At 45.9% G+C, this 21,811-nt stretch overlaps 1 protein-coding gene across 3 annotated transcripts in view; it reads right to left on the bottom strand.

Annotated features, from left to right (window-relative positions):
- PRKCE (protein kinase C epsilon) overlaps nucleotides 1–8,629 on the bottom strand; it is a 483,491-nt gene extending 474,862 nt beyond the window's left edge. Inside the window, exons 1-2 of one of the 3 annotated variants that reach the window (XM_036262554.1) lie at nucleotides 8,342–8,629; nucleotides 7,601–8,143 (exon numbers count right to left, since the gene is read on the bottom strand). In XM_036262554.1, coding sequence (XP_036118447.1) covers nucleotides 7,601–7,948 — 348 coding nt within the window. In that variant the 5' untranslated portion in view covers nucleotides 7,949–8,143; nucleotides 8,342–8,629. Of the gene's footprint in view, nucleotides 1–7,600 lie in introns of all 3 variants that reach the window. The other 2 variants (XM_036262555.1, XM_036262556.1) reach the window with 2 other exon arrangements.
- Nucleotides 8,630–21,811: the final 13,182 nt, after the last annotated feature.

Genomic DNA, 21,811 nt, shown 5'->3' with positions numbered 1-21,811 from the left:
GCTCTGGAGTTCTTTTCATCTAAGTGAAGCCCCCGGAAGCTTCGTCTGCATGTGCCTCGGTGAACGCTGAGAGTTCAGGCACTGGAATTTAAAATTTCATTTGTTGCTGCTGCCAACTTCAAGGGGTTTTGTATCTAACGCCCTTATGAGAATTTAAAATTTAGTTTAAACTCTGCAAAAGAAGGACAGTGGACCTTTTCCTTCTCCCCTCATCCCAGCATCCTGCGTGGGCCCTGGGCCCCTGGAGGGTATATGATTCCTACTTTTAGAACCTCAGGCTTGAGGGAGATGTTTCAGCTTAGAAACCGCCACATGGGGAATAATACAGCATTCCCTCATCAAAACGTCGTCACGGATCACACAGATTTTCATAAAGTAAAATATCCTTTTCTTCTTCCTTCTTTCAACTGTACAGAAAGACTGTTTATGGAATTCACTAGACTGCTTACCTCCTGGGTTTCCAACCAGCCTGTAAGCTCCTTGACGGCAGGAGAATACCAGACACAACGTCTGTTTTTACCAAGCCCCCTGAGATCCAGCACAGTAGGTGCCAGGGAATTCACGTCCGTGTAATGAAATTCATTAGTTCATTCAACCTTGTGCCAGAAACTGTTTTGGGTGCCAGGAATACAACTGTGGACAAACACCTCTGTATTCATGGAATCCCTATTCTGGTGTTAGATATAGACAATACAGATAAATAAGAAAAAGATATAAGAGCTAAAGAGCAAAATAAAGCAGGAAAGGAGCATGTAAGGTGTCAAGGAGAGGGTAAAATTTTAGAAAGGACTGCCAGAAAAGGCTTCATTGTGGAAGTAACATTTGGTAAAGACTTAAGCCATGAGGGTATCTGGGAAAGGAACATTAGAAAGATGACTTAGCAAGTGCAAAGACTGAGGCAGGAAGGTGGTGAATATTTTTAAGGGGTGTCAGCGGGTCAGTGTGTTTGGGAGAGGAGTGAACAAGGTAAGGAGTAATAGGCAATGGGGTCAGAGAGTTCCTGACAGGATGCCTGACCGTGTGAGCCGTGTAGATTACCAGGACTTGGGTTTTTACCCTGAGGGATCTGCGGGCAGAGGGACATGACCTGACTAAGTTGGGTGAACCAGTTAGGAGAGGCTGTTGAAATAATCCAGATGTGAGACGATAGGGACTTGGGCCAGAGTGGTGTCAGAAAGATGATCAGATCTGAGACACATTTTGAAAGTAGAGACAACAGATGTTGCTGATGGACTGAATATGAGGTGTCAAAAATGGCTTCCCACAGTTTCCAGCCCGGACAACTGGAAGGACGGGGTTGTCATTTCTTCAGACGGGAAAACTAGGAGAGGCTTAGATCAGGAAGGGGGAAATCAGGTGCACAGTTTCAGACATAACTAAGTTGTCAATGCCCTTTACAAAATCAAATGGCAATGCCAAGAAGGCAATCACATGTATGAGTTCAGAAGTTCAAGGGCAGGTATGGGCTGGAATTAGGAATTGAGAGTCAACAGCATTGAGAGTATATTTAAATCCATGAAACTAGATGAAATTAGTATGGTGAAACCAAAACAGCAGCTCCTGAATACCCCTATTTCCAATTACTCATATGCTTCAATAAATAAATTAACCTTTGACTACAGTGGCCACAACTCCTAGACTTCCCAAAACAACCTCATTTCAAGTAATTGTAATGTTAAGTGTAACTAAATTAAATTTATTTGTAGACTATGTGAGACTTTGCTTGTAAATACATTCTCAAATCGAGAAGAATATCTTTCACTGGATCTATGTTGATTTAAGATTCTAAAATTATGAATACATACACACAACTCTTCAAATGTTAATAACGTTGTTAGAATGCATTACAGCCTGGTCCTTTGCTGAGAGCTTTACATAGATTCCCTTATTTCTCACAACTACCCTAAGAGGTAAGACCTATTATATTCCCACATTAGAGATGAATGAATAGGTTTATCATAGATTACAGAAACAGGTTAAGTCACATGCCCAAAGGCACACAACCAGTGAGTGTTAGAAGCATCCTGTGGTTTGAACTCAGATTCCAGGGAAGGGGCCCACGGAGGAGCCAGGGAACTGAGGGCCTCACGTACTCTCTAAATTGGCTGCTGGTCAGAAACACACAGGAGAAACAGGGCAGACAGACAGGCCTGACTGCCCAGGAGCCCCTTTCACTTCGGGGCCCCAACGCCTTCAGCAGTGATAGCGCTGGGGCCAGAACTAACCCTTAGGGTCACAGTTAAACAACCACTTATGTACCAAAGGGAACAGTATTTCATTAGAAGATTTGTGTTTTAAGAGTCGAGAGGGAGTAGAACAGCAAGAGATCCATGGGACCTCGGCTGCTGGGGGACAAATTCAGGCTTTGGGTACATAACAAGGGCACAGGGATCATTCTCAGTCCTTCCACACCCCCTTCCCAGACGCCGCCCGCCTCAGTCTATTGAAATAATGATGGAGATTTTCACAGATCCTCTAAGATTTCCCTACAAAAATCCTGAAGATAGAGATGCAGCTCTGGGCAGTAGGTGTGCTCAGGTCACCATCAGGATGACACTCAGCAGGGGCTTGTTTAATCACAACCAGTGTCCTCAGGCTTCACCCCAGGGCATTAGCATCTAAAACAAGAAGGGCCTTTCCTTGGCCTTTGCACTGTAAGAGTCTCCCCCAAGGAATTCTGGGGCCAAAGGGTAACCGGCCCCAGAGCCCAACTTTAGCAAACAGGGTGTAGGCCAATCTCCCAGGGTGAGCAGGGTCGGGTATTTTGAGAGCCCTGACAATGGGCTAGATTGGAAATACGAAAACAGAAATTTTAGTGTCTCAATCCTTGTCAAATGAGATGACCCTACTGATGCGAAATACTTCAGAGACTATGTAGAGCTGGCTTCTTGGGGTTCTGTAGAATAATCATCGCAGTAAAGAATCGGCTCTAGGGTCAGCCCCATGGGAGGTTTAGGGGACATAATAGTAGGCGCAGGCATTAAAGCATTCATTGAGCCCTTACTACGGATCAAGCATTGGCCAATACACTTTACAGGTATTGACTCCTTTTACCCACAATGACTTCATTTTATTATAGCTAGGTGCTTTTGCTATCATCCACTTTTTACAGAGGGAAAAATGGAAGCACAGGTTAAATAGTTCACTCAAGGTCACAAAAGTGATTGATGGGATTCAAACCTACACATCCTGGCTCCAGAGCTCTGCCCTTAAGTGTTCTGCTGAACCACCTCTCAAAAGATTACTTTGGCCCTGGCCGGTTTGGCTCAACCGTTAGAACGTCAGCCTGAGGACCAAAGGGTCTTGGGTTCGATTCCCAGTCAAGGGCACGTGCCTGGTTTGCAGGTTCCATCCTGGCCCTGGTTGGGGTCCTACAGGAGGCAGCCAATAGATGGGTCTCTCTCACATCAATGTTTCTCTCTCTCTCTCCCTCCCTCCCTGCCTTCCACTCTATCTAAAAATCAATGGGAAAATATCCTCGGGTGAGAATGAACAACAACAACAACAAAGATGACGTTGGCATTACCACTGTATCATGAGCACCCGAGTACCTCTTCTACAGGATGAAGCAAGGGAGTGACCCAAATCAAAGATGTCTTCAGAGGCAGGGGTGGTACCAGGGTGTGGGAGGATGGGAAACAAAGCTCGGTATATAGATGTCTATAGACTACTAAAACCACAGAGCAAACTCCTGAGTGTGAAGGGGACCGGCCAGCTGGCAGCTGCGTGCTCCATCTACCCTCTCCGCCATCTACTCCACTCCCCACGGTCTGTCCTGAATGCAAATACAGCTCCTCCATCCAGCCTCTGGTTCTAACATGAATCCCCATATTTCTCGTGTACACAGTTATGCTGATAATTACTGCTTTAGGACTCACAAAGATCTATTAGAAAATTTCAGAGCATCTCTGTACAAAATCTTGATACATTAATTACCTGGAGCTATTCTGGCCCAGTGTTTCTCAAAGCATGGTCTGGTCCAAACTTTGAGGACAGTTTTTTAAAAATGAGGACCTTAAAATCCTAAACCACAGAATGAAAAGCTCTGAAGGTGGGCAGGAGGATCTGTATTTTTCACACCTTATCCTTAGTGATTCTTAGGCACATCTAAGTCTGAATAGCGTTATTATCTCGTTCTTGGAAAACCAAGCTATTGCAACAGTGTTTAATTGGATTCTGCTTAAAGCACAAGTGAAGTCTTCCCAGTCTCTGTAATAAGCTTTCCCTTAAAAACCCCCCTTTGTCATCAAAACTGATACGTCTCTCATTATTTGGAGAATAATGATCTCAGCCTGGCTTTTAAACATTTTGAAATCCACCTCAGTTTTCTAAACTCTCTCCTACTCTAGTGTTTCCAAAATGTGTCCCCCATATCACGAATGATTTTAAGAGGCACCTGAGATGAACTTTTCTTTTTATTTTAGAGGCCATGTGTTTATTTTAATGTGAATGAAGAAAAATGATAACTACAGTATCCAAACCTGTGATTTCACTAATACTGGGGCTCAAGTGGAAAGTAAAAGAATCAATCTTGAAAACTATTAAGTAAATAACAGCACCAGCAGTACCCAGATGATAAGTCTTAAATTTAGGAAATGTGATCCTGCCTGCTCCTGTCTGAAAGGCACCCTCACTTTCAGCCATGCTTCTCCAGCCTGACCACAGGCATCCTCTGCTTTTACTCCAGCTGTGTCCATGCCCATGAAACACTGCCTCCCCTTGTAAATACATCTTTAAATGCTACCCACATTTCACACCCAGTGCATGCCTCCTTCCAGGAACTCTCCAGAATCTTCCAGCTCTCCTAGCCTACTCCCTTTCCAAACTCTTTCAAATATTCCTAATTGCTTTAGAACCTAATTGCTACTTAAGTGTCCACCTGTATCTAGTTATTATTGTTGCCCTAGTGAAATGGCAGCCCCTTGAAGTCACTCATGGTCTCTTTTACCTCTGGGTTAGAGTGCTAAACTTCCCTGGTTGAATCTGAGCACCAAACCGGAACTCTACGAATACACGTGAATTCACTGTGCCATTGAATGAAATGTTCCCCAGCAGTGAGAGAAGCAGTTTCATGCCCTCCACAGCTCCTTACCTCAGGCCAGCGTTCTTAGCCACACCTGAGAGAGGGTGTCGCCTGAGCCCTGGGAATTCTCCCCAAAAGTGTGATTCTGTAGTTGTGCCCTGGCTGGCAGGAATGGAAAAGGTGACCTTACCCAGCCCACGTGCAACTTGTCTCTGATTCCAAGGGCCAATCTCCTCTGCTGATGCACACCCACCCTCAGGCTGGAGGAACCAGAGTGGCCACGGCCTCCTCTAGTGAAAACAAGACTAGATGAGCAAAAAGAACCAGCTCCACTTCTTGATTCATTATCCTATGACTTTAGCCTTTCTGTATCTCGAGTATTTTTAATTTGTCTAATACCTGTCATACTTAATTCACACTTGCTATAAGGCAAAAGAGATAATGAGATAATGATTTTGAAAGCACTTTAAATTATCAGGCACAATAAAAATGTTCAGGGGCACAGCATATGTATCTGCAGGGAGAACAGACTGGGAGGCCTGGGGGCTCAGTTCTCCACCAGGCAAGCAGTGAGCAATAGGAGGTATGGGCCTTACCTCCGAACCCCCCCCCCCCCCTTTGCCTGTCATGTTACCTCGGATACCTACTTAGCTTCTCTGGGACACAATGTCCTTGTCGATAAAACTTGCCTGTGTACTAGGTGATCTGGTCTAGGGCCAAATCCAACGTGAATTTGAGAAGCTGAGAGAATGATAACCAAGCAGACTAGCGGCCACTGCATGCTTCACTGGAAGAGCTCAGAAGTGGGAACGGTGCCCTCATGTGCCCAGGGTTTGGGTGGGCCCCAGAAAAAAATAACAGAGGCACTCAGACACCTCTCCATCCAACCAAGATCTGTTTTCTGGGTAAAAGCAGACCTGCTGTTCATCCTCCAGCTCTCTGCCTCCTGTCCAACCTCCCAGTCTGCATACACAACAAAAGGCTCTGTCTCCTCCAGAGCATACTCATAGGTTTGTTCTCCTTCCTATTCTAAAATAACAACAGTAACTTCAAAACCATCATTTTTAGTGTTAAAGTCGGGCTCTGAAGTTAGTTATCCCTTCAGCTTCCCCTCAGACTACATACTACTTTCATGAGTAAAAGGACTAACAGTCATGTATGGAAAGGACATGGGGAATGAGTGGGAACTCTGGTGTTGGGAGGGAGGCATAGATAAGGGACACTGGTGGAAGGGAATGGCACTGCATTCTGCTTCCCAAAGTGTAAGTCACAAATCAGTCAGGGTTGTACTTGGTGTGGTGTGTTGGAGCTTCCTTGCAAGCCCCATAACCTTGGTTTTGGGCAGACCTCATCCCAGCCCTGAGCTGATTTCCCCCTAAAACTCCACCACCTTGAAAAACTATGTAAGGTGGTATGCCAAGATGATTCATATATAACCTCTAACCCTAGAATAATCATGGAGTTAATTGTTCTCAACAACTAGAAGGTGATTTCTCTACATCTCTTCACCAGAAGCAGATACCTTTCTTTTCATGTAGACCAAAGAATGCTGAAAACATACATACCCAGAGCCACACCTGCCCTTGGTGGAAACAGGTAACAAGTCTAAAAATATAGAAATCTATTTCCTCATTTAACACCATCCCTCCAAGAACAGCTAAAACAAGGTTGCTTCTCCCTACTTCTCTGGGTGCCAAGGTTGAATGTATTTGGCTAATAGTACATGGACAAGGCCTATTTCCAACTCCCTAATATTTTGACAATGTAATCAATTAACTCAATCTCAAACTTAGAAATGGTATCTCATCACACAGTATTTTGAAAATCAAAACAGAGAAAGACTATAAGTAGATTTCAAAGCACTGATTTCTAATAACTCACAAGCAGAACCATTTTTTAAAACACAACACTCATTCTGGATGGATGGACAATGCATTGGGCAAAACAAGCAGGGCTGATGTTTCTTGGACCCTAGAGGGGACATCCTAGAGGAGAACACATTTTTCTCCATGTATGTCAGAAGATGAGCTAACCACCAGGCAACAGAATAGAAACAAGCTAGCTTCCTCCCTGAGGGGAAAATAAAACAGCTCCTCACTCCCCTACGCAGGACAAAGCCAGGATTTGCAGAAGCCTTCAGTGTAAGGCTCCACGTGTCTCTCCAAGGACAGAGGAACCCACACACACACAATCACGCACAGCCAGCCCACCACGCAGCGCCTGTAGAAGGCGCGGGGTTCTCCGCCAACCTTCAAGCACTGGAGACTCAAGGCTCTCCCAGCCTGCGAGTTCCCTGTAGTACCCGCTGTTCTGGGGGGGAGGGGGGGGAGGAAGGGGGCAGGGAGCCAGACCCTCTTTCCAAGTCTCATCTTCCTTACCCCAATGCGTACCTCTCCCCAACTACAATGTCAGGTGTGCTTCTCCAAGGTAACTGAGACTTAGGTATACACATACACTCCAGATGACAGTTAAGTCCCCGCACCCTACTACCAATGCCGAGGCCGCGAGTCTCCTCCACCACCACCGAAACCCCGGACTCCACAGCTGGGCTCCTGGACTGGGAGGCGCCCGACTCACCCAGTCCTCGAAGTGGCGGCTCCCGTTCTGCAGTAGCTCCTCAAACTGGATGGTGCAGTTGGCCACGAAGTCGTCGTAGCCGATGGGGGCATCGTGGAAGACGGCCAGCTCGATCTTGCGCCCGTTGCACACATCGGTGACGAACTCGTCGTGCCAGGCCGGGCTGTTGGTCTTCTGCTTGGTGGCCGTTTGGCCGATGCGCGAATCGTCCACGTTGAGGGCAATGTAGGGGTCCAGAAGGAAAGTCTGTGGCCGGAGTCCCACTGCATGGCGCAGCGACCAGGCTGTGGGCTTCAAGCTCACAGCCTCGCAGATTTTAATCTTAAGAAGGCCATTGAACACTACCATGGTCGGGGCGGGGAATGGGGGCCGGGGTCACTCCGTCCGCCCCGGGGGCAGGATGAAGAACCGACGCCCGGCGCTCCGAGCCACAGGGACTCCTGAGTCCCCTTTCGCCCCACCCCACACTCTGCCTACACCTTGTAGCGTTGCGCCCTGGCGCGGGCGATTCTCAGTGAGTGCATGTATTTCCTCGCCGGGTTCCTAACGGAAAACAGGGAGGGGGGGAGAGCTGGGGGACGTCCGCGCTTGAGGCAAGTCTCTCCCCCCCTACCACCAGCAGCACCTCCAGAAGAGAGGAGCGGGTGGCTCCGCTGCCCGCCGCGGGGGCTGTCTCGCCGCCTCGCTGGCTCTCTGGGTCCGGGCTGCGGGAAGCGGGCGCCGCGCCCGGCGCTTACCTACCTTTCCGAAACATAATCCCCGGGAAATTTTGACTCCGGGAGAGCGAGGGGGCGGTGGGGCGGAGACGAGAACCGGGGGCGCAGATTTCAACCCGGATCCTCTTCACACACCCAGCGCCCGCCTCTGACCGCGCGGGGCGGGGGATGGACCGAGGGATGTTCAGTCTATCCGGAGGGATGCATGTCTAGAGGAAATGGTCCTCCTCGGAGCCAAATTTTAAAAATCCACAAGCCCCACAGCCAGCCTGGCCGCCGCCTCTTGGGCGAAGCAGCGCCGCGCCGCAGTCGGCGATCGGGAGGCGCCAGGAGCCCGGAATCTCACATCCGCGCGGGCTCGGAGTCGGGGTGGCCGCTGCTCCGGCTCGGGGCGCAGGCCGGCACCCGGCGGTGCGCAGCGCGGCGGCGGGGCCGGGACTGCGACTCGGCGCGGCCCCACCTCCTGGGCGCCGGCGCCAGCCCGCCCGCCGCGCTCTCCCCGTCCCGGCTCTCGGCTGCCGCTCGCTCGCCGCCCGCGCGCTCTCCCCCGGGTTCCTTCTCCCTCCGTCGGTGTGCGAGCGCGTCTCCCTCCCTCTAATGCAGGAAATGCGCAAAAGACGTCAGAATGAGTGAGTGTGTGTGTGTGTGTGTGTGTGTGTGTGTGTGCGGGCACGCGCGCGCGCGCGCTCCTGTGTTTAGGGAAATAGAAAGTTTTGCCGGTTGGGGGAGCAATTCGGGAAAAGTGAGCCGAGGAGAGGACGAGGAAGAGCGGGCGAGCCTGCCTGGGTCGTGGCGGCAGGCGGGGGAGCCATGCAGGGATCCGCGCGGGACCCCGGGGAGTGGCGGCATTGGGGCCCGGGGTGCGGGTGCTGCATGCTGTGGATAACTGGTCTGTGCTCCCCGCCGGAGACGAGCGGGCCGCGCATCTTCTCCGGGCTCTGCGGCCAGCAAATGCTGTGGAACCGCGGGTGGGAGAAGACGTGGGACCCTCCCCCAGCCCTGCCTCCCTGGGGCTGCTGAGGGAGAGGGCGGCCGGCCTGTCTGCCACCCAGTCTCCAGACGCTGGGCCCCGCGGTGACGGGGTGCAAGCGGCACAGCGAGGGTCGTGCAAGGCTCCCTTTAAGTTTTTATGCATTTATTCTCTCTTCCCTTTCTTTGGGGCTTTCTCTCCCCTTTGGGACCTGCCCTGGACTTCTCGGGCTTCGAGAACTTGTTGACAAGTGAAAGCTCAGTAGAACCCCGGCTCGGTTTGTGTGTTTATTTTCTACGAAGTGGCTTCATATTTACTCCGGACCTTGTCTGCCCTTTGCGGGGAGATGGCTCTAATCAGCGCGCTAACAGCGGTCCGAGCTGCGGGAAAACCGGGCGCGCCCTGCGGGGGACCAGTGACTAGTCGGTGCTAATTTCCTCCGTAACCTTTAAACTCTCGCTGGAAGCCGCGGCGGCGGCTGGTCACGTGAGGCGAGCCCTGGGCTGCTGGGGAAGAATTTCCTCCGCCAGGAGCCGGGGACGGGGAAGGCGGCCTCGCGAGGGATGGCCCGGCGCCGTGGGACGCGAACCTGGGAGGGCGGGCCGAGAGCGCGGAGGCCCGGGGCGCGGCCCAGGCTGGAGTCTCCCAAAGGGCTGGGTTGGGAAGAGGTCATCTCGAAACCTGCGAGCAGAGGGTTGTGCAAATGGAAAAAGAAAAGCTCGGCCCTCACCAGTCAAGTCAGGGAGTTTGTAGAATTCGTCATAAACTGAGTGTTTATCTGGTGGGACTGGATAGTGGAGACCAAAATTTAAAACCCACCTCTCGATCACTTTTTCTCAGTGGAAAAAAGTTATCAATACCTGTGGCTTAAAAAGGTTAAAGGCGGGGAAGGAGACAGCCCCCTGGAACAGCAGGATACTAAGTGCAGCACACAGGTAGCAAAAAATGATCAGAAAAGTCCCAGGGTGACTGTGGCAGATCCTCTGCTCCTACAGCTTGGAGTCGCTGCCTCCAGGATCTCACAAGTCAGTTCGAGAAACCTACTCTCAATCTGGTGAATGAGGCAGCTGGTGCTCAAATGCAGGCTTAGACAAATGAGAGCGTTCACATATGAAAAGTTATGCCTTACTTGGCCACTCCCACCAGCTGGAGATTATATTTGAAAATCTGTCAGTTTGACAAAGCACAAGCGTGATATCTCGTTGCTGTTTAATTTTTATTTCTTTGAACATCAGAACTTTTTACTCCTTGCTTTTTACTGCTATGATTCTATTATTCTTTAAAATTTACCCCTCTTCAGGAGGCATGTGAATGAAGACAACTGGCAAATAGGGCTGGATCTTCTGAAAATGCATTTGGAAAACAGAGCCAGTGCTGGAATGAGATGAGGGAGATACTTGACAAAGAGGTGACATTGAATGGGTACCCATAAACTCAGTAACCAAAATAAACAATTTAACGCAATATTTTTAAAAATCAATATTTATATAAAAATCCAGCATGAACATATCCAAAGTTTAAATTATTTTAAATATTGTATTAAAATATTACTTACATTACTGAGTTTTTTGGCACCTCTGAAATTTTGAGTGCTCCGTTTGCCTCACTTTAGCGCTGGCCCTGCTGGGAAGCCTAGCAAGGCAAGGATTCCATTAAGTTAGGGATCTTCAAGTAAATAGTGTTTCCTACCTACGCTTTCTCTGGGTGAATTCTCTCTTACCACGCAAACAGGGGGACTGAAAAACAATGGCCAAAATTCTTCCTCTCCAGTATGTTTAACAGGAAATGAGTTCAGAATTATAGACACGCTGAAATGAACTTTTTGCATAATATCATACTCCACCCCCCGGCAAGACCCCCAAATACAATAAATAGGGTATGTTGCCATCTCAGTGAGCAGGTATTCATAGAGGTATTGATTTTATTCTTCCTGGTGAGTTCTTAGCAAGACTGTTTGTTATACATGTGAATAATCACTCTGCAATTCTCAGGTGCAACCCATGCCAGCGTGACCTCTCCTTTCAATTATAAATCTTTCTGTGGGGAGAGGGGGGTAACTAAAAGTCTTGGTCAAACTGCCTGATTTGTATTGAATGAATATTTACATAAAAAGGGAGAATGCTGATAGTCTACATGAAACATTGTAATTTCATGCCTTTTTACACCCTTATTTCTAAATGTCTCACCTCCCTACTCTCAAACTTGGTTGAATGAAAATATGTATTCTCTAGGGGCACCATGGAAATACCAGGTGTAAGCCTGTTTAGGGGAAAACCCTTACATTTACCAGGGAAGGGGGATCTAAAATAACTCTCTGCTCCAGAGTTCATGTGAAAAGAAAAAGAAGCCAGGCCAGTGTGGCTCAGTGTTTTAGCATCTACCCATGCACCAAGAGGTTGCCCGTTCAGTTTCTGGTCAGGGCACGTGCCCAGGTTGTGGGCTAAATCCCCAGTGGGGAGCATGCAGGAGGCAGCCAATAGATGTTCTCTCCCATCAGTTTTTCTATCTCTCTCTCTCTCCTTCTCCCTTCCTTTCTCTCTAAAATCAATAAAGAAAAACATTTTAAAAAAAGAAAGAAAAACCCTGGCCGGTTTGGCTCAGCGGTTAGAGCATCGGCCTGCGGTCCAGAGAGACCCGGGTTCGGTTCCCACTAAGGGCATGTACCTCGGTTGCAGTTTGTCCCCGGCCCTGGCTGGCTGTGCGGGTGGCGACCACTCGATATGTCCCTTTCACATCGATGTTTCTATCTCTCTCTCTCTGTTCCTCTCTCTCCCTCCCACTCTACCTGAACAAAAAATGGAAAAATGTCCTCGGGTGAGGATAAAAAAAAAAAAAGAAAGAAAAGAAATAGAAGCAGTTGCAGGAGGAAGGTTTTGAATGTAAAATTCTGATCAATAATTACTGTTTACTTCATTCTTCTCTCGGCCCTGTATATAGCCCTGGAAGACAGAGCAGCCACTGGCATAGACGTTGAGTAAAACGCCCTTTGGGTTCCAGCTATGGCTTAGTCATCTGGTGATCTTTGGGAGGGGGAAGAGAAAAGGAAGAAAATTTTGCAAAGATGATCAAGATGGTGCTCCTCTCCTTTTAAAATTAAGTCTCGTGGGAAAAGGGGCTGAAGGAGCAGGAGTCCTCAGGGCAGTGGGATGCGTGCTGCCACAGATGCAGGGGTGCACCAGCCTCTGGGAGAGCACCTGGGAAGCCACCACCCAGAAGGTGTAGGCTTTCCGAGAGGAGTTCCTCCAGAGGCAAAAAGGGGAGAAAAGGGCACTGGAGGCAACAGCGGAAACAGAGTGTGCAGAGCACAGGTAGGTAAGAGCATGGCTGTTTGGGATGAGCAGATGACCAGGTGTACCTGGCATGTGGCAGGCAGTAAGATGAGGTAAGGTAGGTTGGACCAGATCATAAGACCTTGTAGAGCCTGCAAATGTGTTTGAACTTTTTTTGGATCATGCCAAAGTGGGGAAAAGCAGAACCGGAGTTAATACTTTAAAAAGGCCATTTTGCAGGGATGAATATATTTCTCTTCTGTAATCTGCCCCCCGCCCCCGCCAAAGTCTCACCCCCAAACAGGATGCTAGACAGAAGATCCAGTCTAAAGATGATTTATACTCTATCTGACCAAAAGTGAAAACTCTGTGGATATTGTTTAGATCGGCTAGAGGAAGCAGGGAGGGGGCGCCAGAACCTTAGACTAGCGTGTTAATATTCATGTCCTTGTTACTGTGCAGGTTGTTGCCATTTATAGAATGTGAATGGCTTCTGCAAAGGTCTGCCTGGTCAGGATCTGTTATGCATTCCATGCATGCTCCATGGAACAGAATTGAGCACCTGGGCCATAGGATGGAAAGTATAGTGGCACAATGACACAAAACCTTGAAGAATTTGTCCTTGTGGCCCTGCTCCACCCTAAGCCTCCTAACTGAGTCCCAGTCATGCTTCTAACCCCACCCCGGGCCCACCCTCTTGTTACCGGCTCCTGTCTGGCCTGCCATGTCTTCTTACTTTGGCTCCATGTCTTCTCTGTTACAATGACCCAGAACTCAAGCCTCGCTTACTCCTGCAAGGAGGTGGAGGAATCATACATAACACCATAGAGCTAAAGATGAATGAGGACAGCAGATGACCAGGTGCCCTTCCTTCCTCATGTCCCTTGACCCTGAGCCCCACTCTTTCAATCACCATATAGAAAATGACATCACATACCACATCTTCCTTGGTTCTGATGTTGGAGGTTGGGCTGCATCTTGGGACATTTAAGTACATAAATCAATCCATGGGTCTTTACTAAGTACGTGTCATATCCAGGACACTGGGGCAGGTGTGCTAGGGAGACAAATAGATCTATGGAAGATTCCTACACCAGTGGAGGTGATAGAAAGGGCAATTCAGTCATTTATTTAGCACTCGGTATTGAGCACCATGTCATTTGCAGCACAGGGGAAACAAAGATGATGGCACAAAATGACCCTTTATTAGTTGGGATGGGCCAGGACATGATGCTGTAATAATAACAGTCCCCGAATCCTAAGGTCTTAAAATAACAAAGATTATTCTCAAGCTTGTTATAAGTCCATGGTGAGTTAGCTGGGAGCTCTGCCCCACATCAGCTTCAATCTCACTCCTGCGTAATGGCCAACAGAAAAGTCACTGTCTGGAATATAGCTGGTCACAGGCAGAGAGCAAAAGAACCTCCTGAGGGTCTTAGGCAATTAAGTAGTCCACCGGAAGTGCTAGCCATCACTTCTGTTCACTAGTTGTTAGCTAGCATCGGTCATGTGGCCTCCCTCCCCAAGACCACAAAGGGGCTGGGGAGTTCTCCCATCTGCAGGGGTGAGGAGCCTGGACTATTTAGCCAGTAGCTCTGAAGACTGCCATAGACCCTGTCCTCAAATGTCTGTTGCAGAAAGATAACTCAAAGTAGCACAGGGCAAATGACCAATAAATGTCACAGTCACAAAGTTCTGCAGTAATTTAGAGGTTGCAGAGATCACAGTTTATGGCCTAGGTCACTGCATACAGACGACTCCAGATGGCATGGAGAATTCTGCCCATTATCAGAACTAGCAGCCACCTGTGCTCCCTTCCCCCTTCCCTCGATGTGTCCAACCCCACAGGACCCACGGGTCCTTCAAGTGACTTCAGAACCAAGTCCGCACTAAGGAAGCATTTGGATACAACAAAACTAAGTGAGACCTGTTTGTTACACTCTGCAGGATTTGAGCCATCACCTGGTCTGTATTCTTTGTTATTATTAAATTCCTCCATTAAATGAGGAAACTGAAACCTAGAGAAGTTAACTGACTTGCCACGCAAGAAAAACCAAAACACTTCGGTTTTAAACAACCAAAACACTCATTAGAGATTTAAAATCAACTCTCTCACTTCCTGATTTAATTTTACTGATTTTTCTACGTTATCATGCTGGAACCAATGCAATGCCATTTAATGGTAATAACTCCAAGTACATTTTAATTCATTGGAAACAAAAAATAATAATAATTCATTGGAAACAACATTTATGTAAATCCATTGTCCAGGTTTGTTTTAATTGGTTGGTTCCAAATTTAACTGGTCTTAGTGCAGTATAATATTGTGGAGTTAAAACAATTCTCAGGGGACCATGATATTGATAAGAGTTCTTCCTGAAATTGTTTTGGTGGCATGTGTCTTTAAAACAAGGATTTTGTTGCTTCTCAATTTCTCTATATCTTCTCTCCTAACACCCATTAGATATATTTTTGGTATATGGTTGTATGATACCTAAACCATGTGTGACAGTTGTTTCTTCACACTCCCTGTGGATAGTTTATCAATTAGCAGATGACTAATCTGACTGTTCAGATTAGGTTATGTATCTCTCACACATTCTGGGCATTTGGTTAATCCATTGCTACTTCTTATTTACCGTTTAAGATCAAGGAGCTGAGACTCCAGGGCAGGGAATGGCATCTTTTGTCACGGATCACAATTATTTGCTACAACCAATGTAAAACCAGAACTGGTTAAAAGTCACAGGATCTGCTGCAACTATTATAAGATGCAGGGTGGAAAACCCTTCTCTCCTTTAAGGCCTGAACCCTCCACCGCCCGGTCCTTACTCCCTTAGCTAAAGCTAAGGGTCTTCCTTCCTGGCTCCCCTCCCCCCCCTTCCTCCCCTCTTCTCCTTACAGCCCTTACCAAAATCTACTTATTTGGTACCTGTCTTGACTCTGCCACTTCTTTGAAAGTTTTTTAAATTTGGAGACACGGTATGACTCATCTCAATACTTACTCTCCAGTATCTTGGGCATAGTAGTTACAATTTGGGGCTCTATAAAGATTTGTCACAAGGATGTCACTTTGAAATAAGAGTGTCACCAATCTTGTTAGTGTTTCCCTTCCTTGTCCAGATGAGCTCCTTGACGATGGTTGGCTCACTATGTCCCCCCCAAGCAGGTACTGTAAGTGATTTAGTCACTGGGCGGCTGGGCAGCTTCGCCAAGGCACCTCGTCGCCAAGCCCATGACCACTGAGCCCGGCTCCACGAGCCGACAGCGCCCTCTGGTGGACATGAGCGCTCCCAGCCCTGTTCATCCGTGGCTTTGAACGCATGGGCATCCTCTGCTCCCCACAGGCTCTGGCTCCAAAGGCTAGGTCAAGGGGCCGACTACATGGCATGGGACCATTGGCTTTCTCCACATGCCCATCATGAACAGGAGCAAATGCAGCCAAAGGCATACCAGCTGTATGAAAAAACTGCTCTCATTTTTTTTAAAACAACTAGGCTTCTCAAAGTGAAGGATTCCGTTCCTCGCACTGCATTAGAGCAACAGGCCATCCATTTGCCAGTTACATCCATGCTGGGTTCGGGAAAAACAGAGCTGAAAGAGATGCAGTCCAGGTGTTAAAGGAATGTCAGGGGCCTCCACATGGACCACAGAAACTGACCCTCTGAATTCGGACTGTGGGTGAGTTCCTGAAACCAAGGTGAGAGTTGAGAAATGGCCAAGAAACCTCCAGAATGGGAGATATTAGAAGTGGGAGACATTGGGACTCCCTTCGAGGTCACTCCTCTCATTCCAGCAGATACTTGGCTTCCTTACCTGGGGGGGAAAAAAAACAAACCAGCTGCCATCAGCTGGGTTTCACTCAACTTTTTGCCATCAAACCCAACAACCACTTAGGGAGGAAGGATGAGCATCATTCCTCCATCACCTGCATCACTGCCTGTCACTTCGGCACAGAGCACTATGGGGTGGAATCCAGCTTGGAAACTCAGGGACTTAGTTGTAGGATCTTGGGCAAATTACCTGCCTCTCAATGGGCCCTGGTTTAGTTGACAAAACAAGGCATTTGTAACAACTACCTTATAGAATGACAATGGAAATTGTATTTCAGTTAGGTACAGTACCTGACAGTAGTTTTCAGGAAATTCCTTTTGCAGTGATTCTCAACCTTCCTAATGCCGCAACCCTTTAATACAGTTCATGTTGTGGTGACCCCCAACCATAAAATTATTTTTATTGCTACTTCATAACTGTAATTTTGTTTTCCGGTGGTCTTAGGCGACCCCTGTGAAAGGGTCATTCGATCCCCAAAGGGATCACGACCCCCAGGTTGAGAACCGCTGCTTTATAGACTGTACTCAATCCCCAAGGAGTATTTTTTAATCCATTCTATCTCTATCATGTGGCTAACCAGCTTCCCTTTGCAGCCATGGTTGGGTTTTCCAGCCATTCAACCCAACTGGAACCTTAATTGATGTGTACCCCCTCAGTGGCCATAAAGTAGTAATTATTTATTTCTGTCTCAGAGAAGAAATTGAGACAGAAATGGCACTGAGCCACTTGCCTGACGTTCCATAGTTAGCAACCCGGACACGGCCTTCTGTCCCCTGTCCTTCAGCACAGGGTTGACACACACTGCTCTATTAGTTCAAGTTCCCACTCTGACTCCCTCAGCTCGTGGGAACCAGTGTCCCCACAAGATGGGAACAGTGCAACAACTGACCTTGCCAACACAACATGTGGCGTGTCATTGTGGTTTCTCTCTAGCAAGAGAAACTGAGAAGTGGTCAATGTTTCCCACATTCTCCTCTGGTGACATCCACACATTCTGTGTCTGCCTGTGCCAGAGCATGGAAACTCAGCAAAATGGGCAGGGCATGCAGACGGCAGGGTGCAGGGAGGCGCGCTTACTATCTATCACAATCCAAGTTCCAATTTGTTTCTTAACATAGTAATAGTAGTAGTAGTAATAGTAGTAGCAATAACAATAATAATTGCTAACTAATAATTATTGGTCGAGAACTCTGTGCCAAGAAGTAACATTTTTATTTATTTAAAAATTTTTGTTCATTTATTTTTAGAGAGAGAGAAACAGCGATGTGTTGTTCCACTCATTCATGCAGTTGCCAGTTGATTCTTGTATGTACCCTGACTGGGGATTGAACCCACAATCTTGGTGTATCAGGATGATGCTCTAACCAACTGAGCTACCCAGCCAGGGCCAGGTAATAACATTTAACAACTCTTTTAAACACCAAATCAATGTAATGAAGTAGATATTACTATACTTCTCCAATTCTAAGATACATTTTAACATCTTATAATGCACAATAAGAAAGTACCGTAATTGTAGGTAAGATTTTTTAAAATCTCTTAGTAGTACATACAATTAGGGTGCTTTTTAAATGAAGCAAATGAGGTGGAAAAAAATTAAGCAGTGTACCCCGGGTCTTACTGGTAGCAGATAGCAGAGCCCGGATTCAGTCACAAGTGGTCCAGAGTCCACCATTTGTTTGTTTATTTATTTGTTTGTTTTGCAATCTCAAGCATCCTTAAAACAATTTCTCCTAATAGCCATCCATCAGTCCATCAGGAGCCAGGCTCATGCTGACCCACACATTCCGTAAAATAGGACATATATCTTTTCGTTCATTCTGCTTTTGTTTTGACTTGCACATGTAACCATAATTTTATTCTGTCTCTCACAGAAAACTGAATTTAGAAACTGCCTAAAGAAAAACAGAGTCCAAATTAAACCTGGCTGGGTGGGCTGGGTGAGAGACAGGCATCAGAGATTTCTTAAAAGAAAATCTGCTTACACTTCTTTTGGCCTTGATTAAATGACTTTCCATTCTGGCCTCCGGTTCTTTATCTGTAAAATGAGAGGCCTCTGCCAGTTCCAAACTTTTTTGATGGTGCATCCTTAACATTTAAAACATCTGAGCACACATGTATCATCTTTTTATTTTATGTAAAATGTACTTGTGTGTATATGTGTGTACAGTTCTATGAATTTTAATACATGTATAGATTTATGCTACCACCACCCCAATCAGAATACAAAACAGTTCCATCACTCCCCCACCCCCCCTAATTTTCTTGTTTTAGTATTGATAGTGACAGTCTGTCAATACCTAACTGCTGGCAATCATTGATCAAGTCTCCAGCCCTTAGCGTTGCCTTTTCCAGAATGTCATATACATGAAACCATACCATATGTCACCTTTTGTCATTTTCACTCAGCAAAATGTCATTGAGCTTCATCCATGTTGTTGAGTGTATAATGAATTTGTTCCCTTTTATTGCTGAGTAGTAATCCATAGATTACTATGCTGTACTATGAGTAGATGTACTGTTTTACTTAGCCATTCACTCACTGAAGGGCATTTCGGGTGTTCCCAGTTTGTGGTGATTATGAATCAAGCTACCATAAGCACTCGTGTATAGGTTTTTGTGTGAGCATAAGATTTCACCTCTTAAGGGTTCTCCAGGAGTGGGATTACTGAATTATATAGTAAATATATACTTAACTTTACAAGAAATTGCCAAACTGTTTTCAGAGGTCTGTACCATTTTGCATTGCCACCAGCAATGTATGGTAGCCCCAGTTTCTCTGCATTCTCACTAGCACTTGGCATTTTCAGTTGGGTTTGGTTTTTTTGTTTGTTTGTTTTTTGTTTTCTTTTGGTGATACGTGACCCTAGCAGGAACCGAACCCGGGACTCTCTGGTCTGCAGGCCGACGCTCAACCACTGAGCCAAACTGGCCAGGGCGGGTTTGTTTTTTGTTGTTTTAACTTTAGTCATTCTAATAGGTGTGTAGTGGTATTTCATCATGATTGTTAATCTGTGTTTTCATAATGACTAATGATGCTGAGCATCTTTTCACGTGCTTGTCAGCCATCCCTATATCTTCTTTGGTGGTGTGCTTATTCAAACCTCTTGCCTATTTTTTAAACTGGGTTGCCCTTCTACTGTTGAGTTTTGAAATTTATTTACATATTCTAAATACAAGTCCTTTATTGGATATGTGATTTGTTAATATTTGCACCCAGATTATAGCTAGTCTTTTAATTCTCTTAACAATGTATTTTGCGGAAAAAAGTTTTAATTTTGATGAAGTCCAATTTATCATTTTTTAATGGATTGTTTGTTTAATGTCACATCTAAAAACTCTTTGCCTAACTTAAGATCACAATCTTTTTCTCCTATGATTTTTTACTGAAAAAAGATCTATACTTTTGGTTTTACATTATCTATGACCTATTTGAGGTTAATTTTTCTATAAATTACACTCTTATGTTTAGACTGAAGTTCTTTTTTTTTTTTTTTGCATATAGATGTCCAGCTGTTTCATTGAAAGGATCATCCATTTTCCATTGACTTTCCTTCATACCTTTATCAAAAGTCAATTGGTCATGAATCATACACTTTGAAATGATTACAACGGTGAATTTTATGTTACGTGAACTTTGTCTTAATAAAATATAATCTGTGTTAAAAAGCCCATGGATGACAGTTGTGAGCACCTGTTTCGGACTCTTTGTTCCATTGCTCTGGGTGCCTGAGCTTTCCAGGGCCACGTTGTTGATTACCTCGTTTAAGGCTGCATTTTAACATCAAGTAGTGGGAGTACTCTAGCTTGGTTTTTCTCTTTCAAAGTTATTTTGGTTATTCTAGGTCCTTTGCCTTTCCATAGGGGTGTGTGTGTGTGTGTGTGTGTGTGTGTGTGTATTGTTAATCCTCACCGGAGGATATTTTTCCATTGATTTCTAGATGGAGTGGAAGGGAGGGAGGGGGAGAGAGAGAGAGAAGCATTGATGTGAGAGAGATACATCAATTACTTGCCTCCCCCATGACCCCAACTGGGGCCAGGGATCAAACCTGCAACTCGGGTACGTGCCCTTGACTGGGAATCAAACCCGTTCCCCTTCGGTTCGTGGGCTGATGCTCTAACCGTTGAGCCAAACTGACCAGGCTTCCATATGTGTATTTTAATCATCTTGCCTATATCTACCAAAAATCTTGCTAGAATTTTGACTGTTATTATATTAAATCCATAAAATCAATGTGGGCTCTGTAGCATTGCCAGATAATATATAGGACACCCAGTTAAATTTGAATTTAAGATAAAAAAATGAATAAATTTTTAGCATATAAAATCTCAAATATTGTATGGATATAACTAGACTAAAATTATTCGTTGTTCATCTAAAATTCAAATTTAACTTGACATCCTGTAATGTTTTTTCTAAATCTGGAAACTTAGTTTAGAATGAATTAACACTTAACTATTTGAATGTTTCAATTTATGAACACAGTATTTCTCTTTATTTAGGGCTTCTTTGATTTCCTTTATCAGTATCTTATAGTTTTTATTTTTATATTTTTTAATCTTCACCCAAGGACACATTTTTTTTTTTTTTATAGATTTGAGAGAGAGAGACCCATCTGTTAGTTTCTCCCATATGCACCCCGACTGGGGATTGACTCCCCCAACCTGAGTATATGCCCTGACTGGAAATTGAACCCATCACCTCTTGGTATATGGTACAAAGCTCCAACCAACTGAGCCACACCAGCCCAAACATTTTGTAGTTTTTAGCATACAGACACTCACATGTTTAGAGACTATATCCAAAACATTTGAATTGGCATGTTATGAGATTCTGTGTCTCATTTAAATCTTATGGAAAATATCAGTTTTTTGTTTCTCTAGTTTGTTTGTTTGTTTATTGACTTTAGAGAGAGAAAGGAAGGGTCTATTTGCTTTAACAGGCAATTAGCCTGTTAAGTTCAGAGAGTAAGCTCTAATTTGCCTTCTGTGGGCTGTGATTTCAATGCCTGTTCAATGCCTGGGCTATTCAGTCAGATCTGTCCCACATGAGTGCCACCCAATGACTAGCCTTGGATGTGTGTGAGGGATCTACTCTTTATTTCAGTTCTCTACGTCTCTGGTATGAATTTAGGGCCATATCTATACATGTGTACCTCAGGCGTGAGCCTAGGAGTTGATACATACTCTATGGAACTTCTTCCCTCAGCTGCCTCCTCTCTGGTTTCTAAGGGCCCCCTTCCTGGTATTCTGAGGAGAAATCCAGAGCATTAGTGTCCCTGCTCTGCCATTCACTTCCGCAACCAAGTCTACCTCTGGGGCCAAGTGGCAAGGGGATATATAGAGGGGAAAAACAATGGGGGTTCTCTCTATATTTTTAGGGGATCATGTCCCAATGACTAAAGAGAAACAGTCCCCTCCC

The sequence above is a fragment of the Molossus molossus genome, unplaced genomic scaffold (assembly GCF_014108415.1).
Source record: "Molossus molossus isolate mMolMol1 unplaced genomic scaffold, mMolMol1.p scaffold_m16_p_15, whole genome shotgun sequence".
NCBI lineage: Eukaryota > Metazoa > Chordata > Mammalia > Chiroptera > Molossidae > Molossus > Molossus molossus.
This window is presented reverse-complemented; position numbering and strand designations above follow the sequence as displayed.